This window comes from Argopecten irradians, chromosome 11 (assembly GCF_041381155.1).
Source record: "Argopecten irradians isolate NY chromosome 11, Ai_NY, whole genome shotgun sequence".
In the NCBI taxonomy this organism is placed as follows: Eukaryota; Metazoa; Mollusca; class Bivalvia; order Pectinida; family Pectinidae; genus Argopecten; species Argopecten irradians.
The window spans coordinates 18774032-18788269 of NC_091144.1; the positions used below are offsets into that span (position 1 = coordinate 18774032).

Sequence of the window (14238 nt, forward strand, 5' to 3'; positions counted from 1 at the left end):
TGTCACTATAATTTGCGAGGTGTCACTTTCGATATTTCATATGTCGTGCTTTGACTTTGCGTGTCTTTCGTTTTAAGCTTGAAAAAGCCACTTTGTGTCTTAGAAGATTCATATTAAAGCATAACGTATATTTCAGCATTATTAATTTTAGATAAATCATCTACGTATAGGTTATTTTAACTTTTATTTTAATTTACATTCAAGACTTTGACGGATCGACATAGATGTTTTAACTTTACAAGACAATGAATAACTCATACTAGGATTTTTTATGTGTAAGCCCGGGCTTTTTTTTTATAGAGCAAGCTACGCCCCTGTTAAACCTTACATATACATTGTAGACCTATGTAAAATGTAAATGCTTGCTTAATAAAGTACACGTACCCCTGTATACATGTATAATATATGCATAATTAACGGGTGAAAATACCTCTTACTTCTTTTCATATTTCCATCACATACTCTAAAGCTTCATAGAACGTATGCTGATTTACTTGTCAATGTAGCTATTTCACTGAATCAGGTCAATATAACCGATAAAATATAAGTGGCCCCTTACAGTGGTGTTATTGATTTTCAGCGATCCCGATTTTGAACTCAAAGCTGCACTCGGTTCTTTCCTTTATAAACAGCCAATGCCGACAGAAACAGATGCATGTTGTGTTGGCGATATTTTAATGTTGATAAGCATTGACAATATTTCAAATAAGATTTCAAAAACCCAAAGAAATCTATGTAAATGATTTAGTCCCTTTAATACAATAAATTTAGTATACCACATAGCAGGGAAGAGGTCAGTATATATGAGTTCATCATTTATAATACGAAACTTTATACATTAAAATTATATTCGGTCAAAACTGATGGATAGTTTTACGTGTATCAGAGAAGTCTTAGAAAGTAAGACTGTTAACTGTAAAACAAATGTCCCACGCCGCACAACACCACGGCAGGCCACACAAACATGCTTTAAGAGACTATATAAGAAGGGATATGCAAACTTTGGATTAGAATTTGCGATCCGCCTGCATTGACAGTAAGGTAAGATTAAAAAAAAATTATCATCGATCTGGACTTATAACGAATTTAAGCAATATTCTGAACAGAAAGCTTTCATAATGTATTGATTATTGTCTTTTTGTAATGTTTGATGGGACGGGATTTAAATTTAGAAAAAAAATGTTGTCCTTGTATCGAGTGTTTTAAATACCTCTTGGTGTGTTTTTACGCAACAGTATGTTACTTATGTGGTGCTTCATATCGTAAGAAATTCTTAAAGGACAGTATTATATCAAAATAGATGCTCCACCGCATACTAATGGTATTTTTCTCTATCAGGAACAGGCGAATTAGTGTTTCTCTTCAGTTACAAACCTTACTTACTTAACACTATTATCACCAATGGAAATTTTGAGCTTCTAATTTTACTTAAAGATAAAAATATTAAAATTAATTAATTGCGTGGCATTATGTCCTAACTGGAATAAAGTGCTGATTGTGCATGCACCAAAAGCAAAATAAATTATTTTATATTATTTTTTTCCTATTCATTAGACATATATACAAGATTAAACCACAATAATTGGACAAATGATGAGTATTATTTATGCTCCTTGGGCGGTGGAGGATCTTTAATGTTTGATGGCATAACAAATCTATTACTTTATATACTTATTAAATCATGTATTCTATTCTCGTGGCATCATACTTATGACAGACATCTGCACACAATAAATACGGTGATAACTATCGTATTACAAACAAACATTTTGAAATGGATTAGTTATAACAAAAAACAAACAACAAAAAAACCTGTTGTATACAAATACAATGCAAATAACTGCATTGCGATATATAAACATATTTTCTCTGATTTGTTATCATAAGTCCATTTGCGTAAAATAAATGTTTATATGATTTATTTAAAAAGAAATATATTCATCATTTGCAGTTGCTATAAAAACGTAATATATATCAAAACAATGAGTACCAGTGCCTTTTTGCATAACACTTAAAAGTACATGCTTTGTTCTGTCAATGGTATGAAAAAGTGCAACATTTGAAATAATTATCTATATATTGTGGTAAGAAATACACATTTTCTTCCAAACCGCACAGTCATTTGATGTCCCCACAACACGTACAAATGTCACTTTAATAGCTGACCTCTGACCAAAATGTGATAAACAGACACATTAATAGGGGTTATTTGTCAAAATATTGATGTTAGAGGTGCGTGGGTGAAGACGGATATATCTATATATTGAATTATTACTCCGAGTGCGTCAATGGAATGATTACTATAAACATATATAAGGGGTTTTACGCTCTGATTAAACACACTGGACAGACTGTACAGTTTTGGAAACAACATAGGTACTCGTGAACTGTTAAGTGTCAGCATTCAACGAATGTCTTTCTTCATTGAAGTGTTTGCGAGATTTGAGATATTGATATAATTTTGCTGATGATTATCCGAGATAGACTATCTGTAAAACATATACGACTTTAAATTTATAGACAAATTTGATTTGGTCTTGGCTAGATAAAAGTTTGTGGTGACCTAAGTCGTTTTACGTTGCTAATTTTGTTTAGCTCATTAATGATACGGAAATCCACGTTTTATCAATACTCACCAATTAACGTCTGACGAAACAGTTAGAACTGCTGCCCAGAGTAAAACAGTTTGGAAGAACTTTGTTATTCCAGAATTATCAGTTTAGGGTGCTTTGGAATTCAAGAAAGGCAAAGATGTTAACTAAATTCTTCTGTGTACTGTGTGTCATAGTGACGGTATCTGCATTTCCAATGGACATGTTTGGTGGTACGTATGTTTTGTAATGGTCATATTGTACTATTTGCACGCAAATGTCTACTACATGCAGTGCATACAAATTCAAATACATATGATGAAATATTTACATAATATTATACTTCCATTGATACTATTCAAAGACCCACTAATATTATTATTGTATGTTAAAAGGGCATTTATCATAAACATCATTTTAATTCTTATATTTGTTCCTCCTAATTCTTTTTTCATTTGTAAGTTCATATCGTCTTCTCCAAATAAATATGTATTATTTTTTCATTTCAGGCCAAAACAATGTCGCTCCAGTGACGGACTTCTTTAGTAAATTCATTCCGAAAGGGATTATGGCCAATATGACAAGCAACCCTGCACTTCGTTGGATTCCAGACTTTATATCTCAAACCATAAACGCTGTTAGAGAAAGGAAGACGATGAATCGGATGAAACAGCCGATGGTAGCTGATGTTGATATGGGTGGTCTTGGAGGGATACTGGTTCAGTAAGTAGAACGATATTTCTCAAACGCTATTTTTATTGAAATTTTAATGTGCTCGATGTTATATTGATGATATATATATATATATACTGATAAAACAAAACCGTGACAATGTATGAGTGCGCGTGATACTTTCAAACTGTGTCTTATATTTTCTGCATAATATGTGACACCGTAAATACATACCTTTAAGATCCTTTTGTAAACTAAAAGTATATGATTTGCTTATCCATGACAGACATAAATTAGCCTCTTTTATATAACAATGTAAAACCTACTTTTCTTTTTAATATTGGTCGTAAGCAATTCTTTTCTTTTGAGGCACTCAAAGTGTGCGAAATGCTTTAATATAGGCTCAGTACAATGCATTATTAGTATAAGTCAACTGAACATGGTCAAAGTGACCGAGTAAATATCGTTTTCTAACATTAGCCTTTCACGTCTGGCTTACAAGTTCCAGATCCACAATTGCCAGGTCATTTTTGTCCTTTGTAATTTTTTCAGTGCTACTATACCGTTATGACCTTATTGGTATATTAAATCAATATTACGACTATACGAAGAGCTGTTAAGGATATTTATTTCTTCTATTTTCAGAAGTCCCGGAGGATCCACTGGTCTGTCACTATCCAGCAGGAGGAGAGGTCAAGGACTTGCTATGGCAGCCGATTATCCAATGGCAGATTATTTACCTGGTGGTTACGGCGGAATGGCGAGGATTGCTGATAGACTGAACTAACCGTCTAGCATTATCATTGCCTTCTCTATATCTGTAATAGCATGTGCAATGTGAATGTTGTAGATAGATACGAATAGCATTTAAAATGCACATTTATATTTTTTACTGAAAAAACATATTTGTTGTAATTTATAAGCTTATATAATAAGTAATTATTTTTCCAATTTTATAAAGAAGTCATTGTTTTGGGAGAAAACGTGAGGTGTATTCATGTGAAGTGTTATAGACTTGTGTTCGTAACGAACCCATCAAATCATCTCTAGACAGGATATGAGCTTGTCTCTAAACATTGGGCCGTCTGAATACATCTGGACTGACTGTCTACGCATGCAGCTATCTCATTAGCATATTAGACGTAGATGTTGTACAGCGCGTGCCTTTGATGAACAGTACATGTCATCATATGTATAGTAGATACTAAAGTAGATAAAAAAAGACATTAACATGACATGACTTCTTATACAAAGAAGACTGCGTCGCTACCGTAGACAATGGTCTATGATATACTGTATAGCTGTATTTTTCGCGGGAATTAAAATTTGCTATCTTTCCGGTCAAAATAATTCCGTGAATTCAAGTGTCCACGACTAGTAGAACAAGAAAGAATGGCATGTTAGATAATCTGTTAAGATTGTTTTTATTAAGAATAGAAAAATGCAATAGAAAAATGCGCGAATATATTCTTCCTCGTGAATTAACATCAAAGAAGCAAGAAGATAAAGCAAAGTGTTCTTACCGTAGAATTAAACAGCTACACAGTATCGCCTTATGTAATTCATTTTATTAAGTAACATTATTCAAATGACACAAATATATGAAATTTGTCCTTTTTGATTGATTTGTTTCCTAAATGAAGAAAATGAAGTGAATTTTGATTTTCATTTCATCTCGTTTTAATTAATTACGAATATAAGGACACTTTCATTCACAACATTAAATGGCATTATGCATCTGAGCAGCCCAATAAGATGTGAATATCATAAATGGTGTGCTTATTGAAGCACAGTATTAAATATATCTAAGATAAGACAAATGTAGAAAATTAAGAGTTTCAAAACTTGCAAATGATATTGATATTTTTCTTTTGTTTTGATCATTATCGACTGTTTTCCTCAAATTGAAAATGAAACGCCTCTGTCTGAAATAATGATGCATGAGAAGTGGTGCTATTTACTAATAATAATTTGATATTTGTTTAAAATAATATTTGTCTGCCTTGTACAAATAACATAAAATAAATCACAGGAAAATCTTAATATCTCTTGCTAGTTGTTTGTATAGTAAAACATTAAAACATAAGATACATTCGTTTAAACATGAAGCACATTAACGATATAAGTTTTCGTTTGAATGATCTCTAGCACACACACACACACACACACACACACACACACACACACACACACACACACACACATACACACACACACACACACACACACACACACACACACACACACACACACACACACAAAATAATAATAATTTGTGAGCGCTCGACATATTATCTAGAGGTCCCAACATTTTATTTCGTGCAATTGATATAATTTACAGATATGTCGAGAAATGAAAAATCAATTTAGATCGCTCCAGGACTTTAATCAGGGAAAATATTGAATATAAGACTTTCTGGAAGCGGGATGAGTTCTATCAAATAGTATAACATATGCTTGACTGCAGGAATTTTCTTTAGTGACACAGATGTCTTCAAACGAAAACAAATTATTAATTCTTTACGGCGACGTATTAGGGCCACTACATAAAATCATTGATCTTGTGTGTACAAATTATACATTGTAAAGCCACTCTAACATGTAATAAATCATTATGATTAAAATTCGGCCTTATAAATTTACTCTATAAAGTCCGATGGAGTAGGCAATGTCTAGTGGATTTAAAATGGACTGACAAAACTTCTTCTAACATTGAGTTTCCTCCTCTTTGATACTAAAGGAGGGCAGTGAGTGTGGTAAGAACCATAGACCGAAAACACGATTTACAGGATCGGGCAGGATAGGTAAGAAACAAGCAGAATCGGGCAGGATCGTGCAGAATTGGCAAGAAGCGGGCAGGACCGGAGTACAAAATAGTCGTTTAAATGATAAAATATGTATTGACTTAAAGTGTAGATATCAATATTATTAATTTGTTAACCTACTTTGACAAAAAAAAGTTGGAAAAAAATGGTCGGACAGAAAATTACAGTGCATGATCGGTCAATGTTAAAACTAATAGATAATCAAAATCAGAGAAATAATATTCAACACACTTTATAATGACTATGATCTGCATAAAGGAATGTGAAATATATAGGTATTTCCACAAAATCCACTAACTATAATAATCGCGCAAACATCAGAGCTCGGACTTTACCATAGACATTATATAGAAAAATCGTCAAATGATTATTTTAAGTACAGAAGGAAGAGACATTAAGGCAATCCTAACATTTATATTTTTTGGGAAGGAAATGTCTTCAAAACCATTGCTTTAACTATATATGACATATACTAATAATGTCTTTTCCTACTGATAAATGTTTGTATGAAAGGACGTCTAATAGCCGTCGTTTTTCACATCAGACATGATGTAGTGGGTTAATTACGGTTTGGGACATGAGCCTAATGTAAAGACGCCACTAAAAACAATTATCATTAACAACCTAGACGTAAGATAAAACATTTCAACATCTGATGTGATAATGATAACGTTATAAAGGTGAACATTGTATTTATCTTCTTTGTGTTAAGCAATTTCAGAATTTTGTTTTAGACCGACTGAAATCAAAACATAAATATGTTTTATTACAATTCAACAATACATAATGATCATTTGGATACTAATTACCCTCTAGGTAATGCTGTGTTAAGTGAAATTCACACATTTGTGGATAACCATACAACATTTACAAGAACAATTCCAGTCTTCCAAACCACGACCCCATTCACCATGCCTAGTAAACCACTTTTCGAGAGATACGATTTTTTAAAAAGTGTATGTATGGATGGATAACACAGTATGCCATTTGGTATTTCAAAGACGTTTTTGGTTATTTGACAGCCAAAAAGTAAGACCAATCATATTAAGTATGGCGAACTGCAAGCTCACTAATAACAAAATTATATATATACATTTATCATCAAACCTACAAACAAAAATGTAGCAGGGTATGTAAAGAATGTAGATCAAATTCACTGCTGAGTAGCAAAGTCAGTTACGGCACTGGGAGATAGACATTTAGCAATTTTCAAATTATTATGGAAGTGTTTTTAAGTGCAGTGTCACCAGTGAGCTAATAGCTTTTCTATATCATAACTTAATTTATATTCGATTTACGTTTTTATAAAAAAGAGATGTTTCGGTTTTAATTTGTATCAACACAAACAGAGTGGATAATTCCCTACACCTTAACAAACTATAATGGCATGGTCTTGGGATAATAGTTATATAAACGTTCTACATTTAAAAAATGTCATTTATAAGATGCAAACAATTTAAAATGAATAAAACAAAACGACACAAACCGGAGGGCAGTGTATATAGCACAACAAAATAGTATATGGCGGTGTACGGTGTAGGGGAGTTAACTCTTAATAGTCGCTTAAATAGATACAATGTACAAGAGAACATTTTTTTTATCTCACACATTAATGTTATGATCGTTTTGATTATAATGTTTGCGAAATTGTCATTGTGTAGATTTTAATCTTTATTCTGGAGTGAAAATAAGTATATGCCATTCAATCATAGTTTGTCGGTCTATAAAAAAGTCTAAAGCGTATAATGAATAGTGTAAATCAATTTTAATATTTCAAGTTTACATATCTAAATAATATAAGTGTGTAAAATATATACTAGTATATAATAGTATATACTATATATAGTTCTCATTTCTAGACTAAAGTCTATTTTTAAACACAACACAACCTGAGAAATATAGATGCTCATGGATCATCAATATTAAACATTTTGTGCAATAGCACAGTACATTCCACATAAATAAAATTGGCCTAAAAATAAATATATTTACAAAACACAATACAATAAATAAACATTTGTACGTGTACATTATTGACTGCAAATAAAAAATAATTGGGTAATTAGATATGAGACATCATATATTAGTTTTCATGATATTGTAAACCACAACTGATGTCATCTATTAAAATGGTGAATGCATTGAAAAGACGAGTCAGTTTAAGAAAATCTCGAAATATTTGGCTACTGGATGTGGTCGAGTGACGAAGTGGCAAATAGTCTGACATTAAACCACTAGACAGACAGCTTTAGGTCGTCAGACATTGTATGAAACCCCCCCCCCCCATATCGAGTATCCCCTCTTTCCTCTATCACAAAACCTGCATTTTTTAAATGATCAGGCAATTAAGTAATAGGAAGAAAAACTATATCGAAGATGTCCAACTTCAAAAATGATGAATGTACTTAAATTCGTCTGAATAGAATCATTTTGGACAATTGTATACGCCATCCCATTATTATGGACTTAAACAGGATATTATGCAAAAGATCGCTAACACAATCTAATGAAATCGTTGGAAAAGTTGACATAGAACTATCAGTAGGTATATTACTACATATCCTTGGTGTAATCAGGATATATATACCGTTCTGTTCACGTCATGAAGGTTTGGCTAATTTTTTTTTCATAATTCAATTTTACATGTAATGAGCATTTCTATTGGCTTAAAAAAGTTATGTATCATCCCATAAAGGAAAGAATGGTCGTTTATAACGTCGTTTATGATTGGCTGAGATAACAACCTGATTATTTCATAGACAAAAGAGTCCCAAAATTAATTTTGAAAATCGAATGGATTATCTTTATTTAATTGAATTAAAGTGTTAACTTGAATAGATTTTTTATGTTACGGTATACACTCAGATTTTTGTGTTATATCTTCATAACATAAAAAATTCATCTAAGTTAATCCATAGAAGTCTTATTAACAACCAGAGTCATTGCAGACGTGGAGGAGGGACATCTTAACCGCTCGGCCACCGAGGCATCATTTTTATCAATCATAAGACGGAAACAAAGTATTGCATTATACATTTGCCATAGAATAAACTAGACGAGTTGACTAACGCAATATTGACAGTTTATAAAAATGATTTAGATTTAAATCTCTTCTAATAAATGCTAATGGATGACAATGAGATATGTGTATAAATTCTGTCAAAAACGAGTAAATAAAAAAGTTTATAAATACAAATTAACAATGCATAAATTAAAAAAATAAACGAATAAAACGATAATTAGACTAGGTATATTACAGTCATGGAATATTCCAACCAAGCAAAACCCCTCATTTCATCCCGAAGACGCATGTAAACCATAGCCGTAAGTGAGGATGGAGCAGTTCATTCAACAATTTCAGAGGCGACGGAAAAGAAATAAAGATTCGCTTTATGATTTCACAATTTAACCTGCAGACGTGATAAGTTTGAAAGGTCAAGTATGTAGCTAAGAGCCGTTTCCGTCTCAAACATTTGCAGCATCATGTTATACATAGTCCCGAGTACATAAAATACTCTGTATTTGGAATAATACTTCATTCTCTCTGGGTTCATTTGCTGCGGTATGTTCCGACTTATTCTAGCACCGAAGTAGGATTTGGCCTGAAAGTAAATAAATGGAAATGTAAGTTAAATATCGGATGCGTATGCTTTTTGAAATATCAGCCAAATGATTCTGTAGTCATTTATGTATATTGGCTTGTATATTAAATCCCGTCTTAGAATTACAAAACGTTTACAAAGGGAAATATTTTTGTAACAAAATAATTAAATATTACGAAGAGGGAAAGATAACAAAAAAGGTTCATTTTTTAAAAAGTGTTAACAATATGTAAAGATATGATAATGAGTAATATTATGTTCTATGAGCAAATCTAACAAGGAAATAGATACTTTAAAAAGAAAATAAAAGTAACTCATGTTTGAAGATTTTGTATAATATACTGTTTAAGGATATAGTTTAAATGATGATGCAACAAAGGTACCTATAACTACCATCCTCAATCTGATTTAAATATTCCCTTCCCAAACTCACCTCCTTTCCCAGACCAATGATGAGCTCGTCTATGTCTGGAACAATAACATCATTCAGGACACAGAAGAGGGAGGACCCCAGACTGCAGTCGACGTCACAAGCGACCTCGCTTCCACAAATATGTCGCTTTTCTATAGCAAGGAGGTCGGTCAGGTTTCTCCGATTGTAACGAAGCACTTGGATGACGTCAGTTAGTAATTTCTGCAACATGAATGAACACTTGTAAGGTGGATATGTAGGGCGAGACATGGTTACTCTACCGTAACAACACAATACGCATAGACTTGATAGAGTCACACATGTTATTAAAACACTACTCAATGTTAAAGAATTCAGTATTTTTTTATATTTCATTTAAGCATAAAACGAAATTGACAATACAGTGATTAAGCTAATTAATGCTCGACATATATTATATCGGGTGGTGGTTTAGAAAAAAAAAACTACTGTTGACCAACTCTGCGTGCGATAGACTTCCAGGTATTTCGCGAAAGTTTATATTTGGAAAATCGATATCTTAATCAAGCACATGCTAAAAATGATCTTATTAGCGAACGTTGATCGTTGCGAACTGGTTTTGCAATGAAAATTGTTACCACGAAAAAAATTTGGTTTTTAAGATCGATATTACCAATGCCACAACACAACTTCAAATTTCCGAAATGTGCATACTATAAGCATGGAAATTTTCGCGAGGGGATTATTTATGCGAAAGCCACCCGATCATGAAAAATTCCTCCGTGTGTAATATTTTATACATGTATACTACTACTAATTATTATTAGTTATTACGGATATGAACTTAGTTGTGAAATGTCTTAAAGTGTATATATCCCGAAAAAATAACACCGCGAAAGTTTTATGCATACAAATCGCGAAATTTAGAACTCGCGAAAATATCCACCCTTACAGCAGCTGATGGATTTTTAGCATTGACGAAAAGCATATAAAATAAATACCTTGTCAAATTTCTTTTGATTTTTGATCAGCATCACATTCTCCGATGGCGATCGAATGAAGTCCTCTACATTCCAGTTACTGACGAGATTAAGGGCGAAATCCAAACAGTCATCTGGTATGATTTCACTGTTGTCCTGACACTGTAATTATAGAATATTACAATCAATTTACATCAGTAACAATGGAATGTTTCAACTTATCAATAGTATTTACAAGTAATAAATAATTTGACAATGATAAAACAAATTATAAGTTATCCTAAGTTTCATACACGCAGATATTCAACTAATGTGTTTCTAACACTCTAGTTCGGATATTAACAAATTTTCAACAACTGTTTCTAACATAACATTTGTTGTTATAGCTAAATACAGATATCATTGTTTAGTTTTAAAAAGGAACGAAGTTTAAAATAACTTTTCCATAGGATTGAAAATACAATATGCATCGCTTCATCAAACTACATTTTTTTACATGTACTTACATAATTTAAAACCAGATGTTCTAGTGAATTTCTGAGAAATTGTACTGTAGGTATCGCCTTTTTCGATATGCTTTTCCAGAATCGAAAATGTAAGGATGCGGACCCTGAGATCTTGAGAACTGGTTGCTGATCTCCTACCACCGGGAAGGAGTTTCCCTTCAGAGTCACTACATGATCAGTATCTACATATCCGACTGGCGATGGTATGGGTGATAATTGTTCTGTCACCGCGTCTGGGTTCGTTTGAATGTTCGTTAAAGGACGAGGAGCATGGTTGTGATTGTCTCGTGGTCTATTGGCAGGGAATGTGTCAGTAAAACTTGGTGGAAATCTGTAAGATCCTTCGGTATCCCTGATAATCGGTGATGGGGCTGCAAGTGTCACCAGAAGGAACAAAACAAATACCTCGTGTACCAAATTTCCAGAATTCATTAGCTTCTGAAAATTAGAATAAAAAATTAGATCATTGTTTATATCTATGAAATAAATCTACGAAACAGCAAAGATAAAGGTATTCGCAAAAGCATTGATAAGAAGCAATTTTGCATGTGGTCTTCCTACTTCAATTTTTTTTCACTTGGACATAACCAAATCAATATTGAATCAATAAAAGAAACATAAAAAATCATTTCCTTCCTTGCAAGCTATTTTAAGATAACTGCATCGATAACCATGCAATGTTAAGGTATTATAATAAATAATGTAATAAAACAATACCTACTTTCGCGAACTACCGATATGCTCACACGTTTCTTGATTCAAATCAAAGTTGTAAATGATATATGAGTATTTCAGCCAGCATTTATCTTTATATTGAAAGTTGAAAGGTCAAGAATCGCGTGCCCGTAACTTCCGCCGATAACCACAACTTCCGATTATCTGACAACCAACCAATGAAACCTCGATCTCTAGAATGGAAATTTTACTCCATCCCAGACACGCTAATTATAAAAACTTTTATTTATTTATGTTTGTTGTGATTGTCAAGTAACAACAATTACACGTCTACAAATATACCATACAAAACAAATAATTAAACAAAGGTGACGGACTGCATTCTCTACAGTATAAATCAGATAATTGTTCATAGCTGGCAACGGAACATCAAAGTGTCATACACTTGACATTTATTTCACTGAGCACAACAATCTGATTAAAATGATATTTTGATTTTCACGCCGTCCCGGTATACCTACTTTCCGTTACACCTTCTAAAAATGTCACTTTTTAAAGTAGCAAATGAATTTTAACATATATGTGTGATTGTGCGATTATTGACTGAGGTTGACAGACCTATCAAGTAAGGAAGTAGCATAGTTACATCATGCTGGTGGTGTAATCAAAACAAAAACACATTTATAGGCCACCTTCCTAATTATTTTGAGTATATTGTTTCCTATATTCCATAGCGATATGAGACGAGGTTGGTGAAATAACACTGGTGATTGTTTGCCTCTCGCCTGGTGGTCATTTATACGGTTTCGATCATACTGGATGCGTTGTGTAATATACACTTCGCAAAATGTCGATTATATTTTGAATGTTACACGTGTGTTTTGTAGTCAATTAAGATAGCTATCAAATAACTAATTTATTTTAAGAAAAACTATGGAAAAGATGCTTTAATCATCAACACTTAAATATAGAGTAATGACGGCATTAAACTGAAACGGATTATCATAAAAAGGTTAATCGCAATGCTTTTCTATTATAACCTACCATCACCAGTGACTATATGTGTTCTCTTTTCTCAACTCTTTATCATATTACATTACACTTATCATAGCTGCAATAGCTATCTTTTATATATAATAGACATTTCAAAAAACAGTATTGGTCGTCGTCGAAATAGATCAACTTCAGCCCTAAACACGTAAGATTAGTACCTGCTGCTCATATTGCATGATCTCAAGCTTCAGAAATTAAACTGACATGCTTAATGCAATTATGCAGACGCAATTTCCTAAACACATCAGGGCTATACACCACTGAGTGTTTCGTCAAAATGATTATAAAAGATCCTTTAAATGTGTATGAAAAATATCAATACAGTAATCAAAGGAAAAAGGAAATGTCGTTTGGTTTAATAATATTGTTAAATATCACAAAGAATATGTTTCCTCAATGTCTGTCGTGATTCTTACAGCTAAAATATTCATAATGTGTAAACTACTTCTACAAGTTTGAATAGAAGCAGAAAATGGTAGATAAATAAATGCCAGTACGATTGAGAAACAAAAGCATCATCGTCAAAGTATTTCTATAAAATTAACAATCCATGTGTGTATTCTTTTGATATTTCGCTACTGCTAACATGATGAGTAAAAGTGTTTGTGGGCTGAATAATCTATAATTTTCACCTCCACAGGTACAGATGACTAAACATGTTCCGTTGGTTTCATACATCGTCTGTGTAAATTTCCTTTTTCCTATGGATGACCGATTTCCCCGCAGATACACGAAAAGTTAGTGCTTTTAAATAACAGTTTAAGCTACAATTTTTACCCTCAAATATAAAGCACTGTCAGTTTCAATGATATTTTCAATTATATGATAAACGTTGCTATGTAAACCTGTGTTATGATCACAACGTATTTTCGTCTTGCATTTTTATCTATTGTTGCTGAGAATTAAAATTACTAAAAAAAATTCCATACGTTTCTTCGATGTA

The 14238-nt window shown here is 32.5% G+C and overlaps 2 protein-coding genes across 2 annotated transcripts; one reads left to right on the forward strand and one right to left on the reverse strand.

The window, feature by feature from the left end:
* The first annotated feature begins 2365 nt into the window (after positions 1-2365).
* LOC138334907 (uncharacterized) lies at positions 2366-5306 on the forward strand. The gene is made up of 3 exons (XM_069283743.1): positions 2366-2824; positions 3101-3314; positions 3909-5306. Exons 1-3 carry the CDS (start codon positions 2752-2754, stop codon positions 4048-4050), a joined length of 429 nt encoding a protein of 142 aa, XP_069139844.1. The 5' UTR covers positions 2366-2751; the 3' UTR covers positions 4051-5306.
* Positions 5307-7834: 2528 nt separating this feature from the next.
* Positions 7835-12365, reverse strand: LOC138334906 (uncharacterized). The gene is made up of 5 exons (XM_069283742.1): positions 12289-12365; positions 11568-12005; positions 11083-11223; positions 10124-10324; positions 7835-9690 (listed from the first exon to the last, which is right to left on the reverse strand). Exons 2-5 carry the CDS (start codon positions 11997-11999, stop codon positions 9487-9489), a joined length of 978 nt encoding a protein of 325 aa, XP_069139843.1. The 5' UTR covers positions 12000-12005; positions 12289-12365; the 3' UTR covers positions 7835-9486.
* Positions 12366-14238: the final 1873 nt, after the last annotated feature.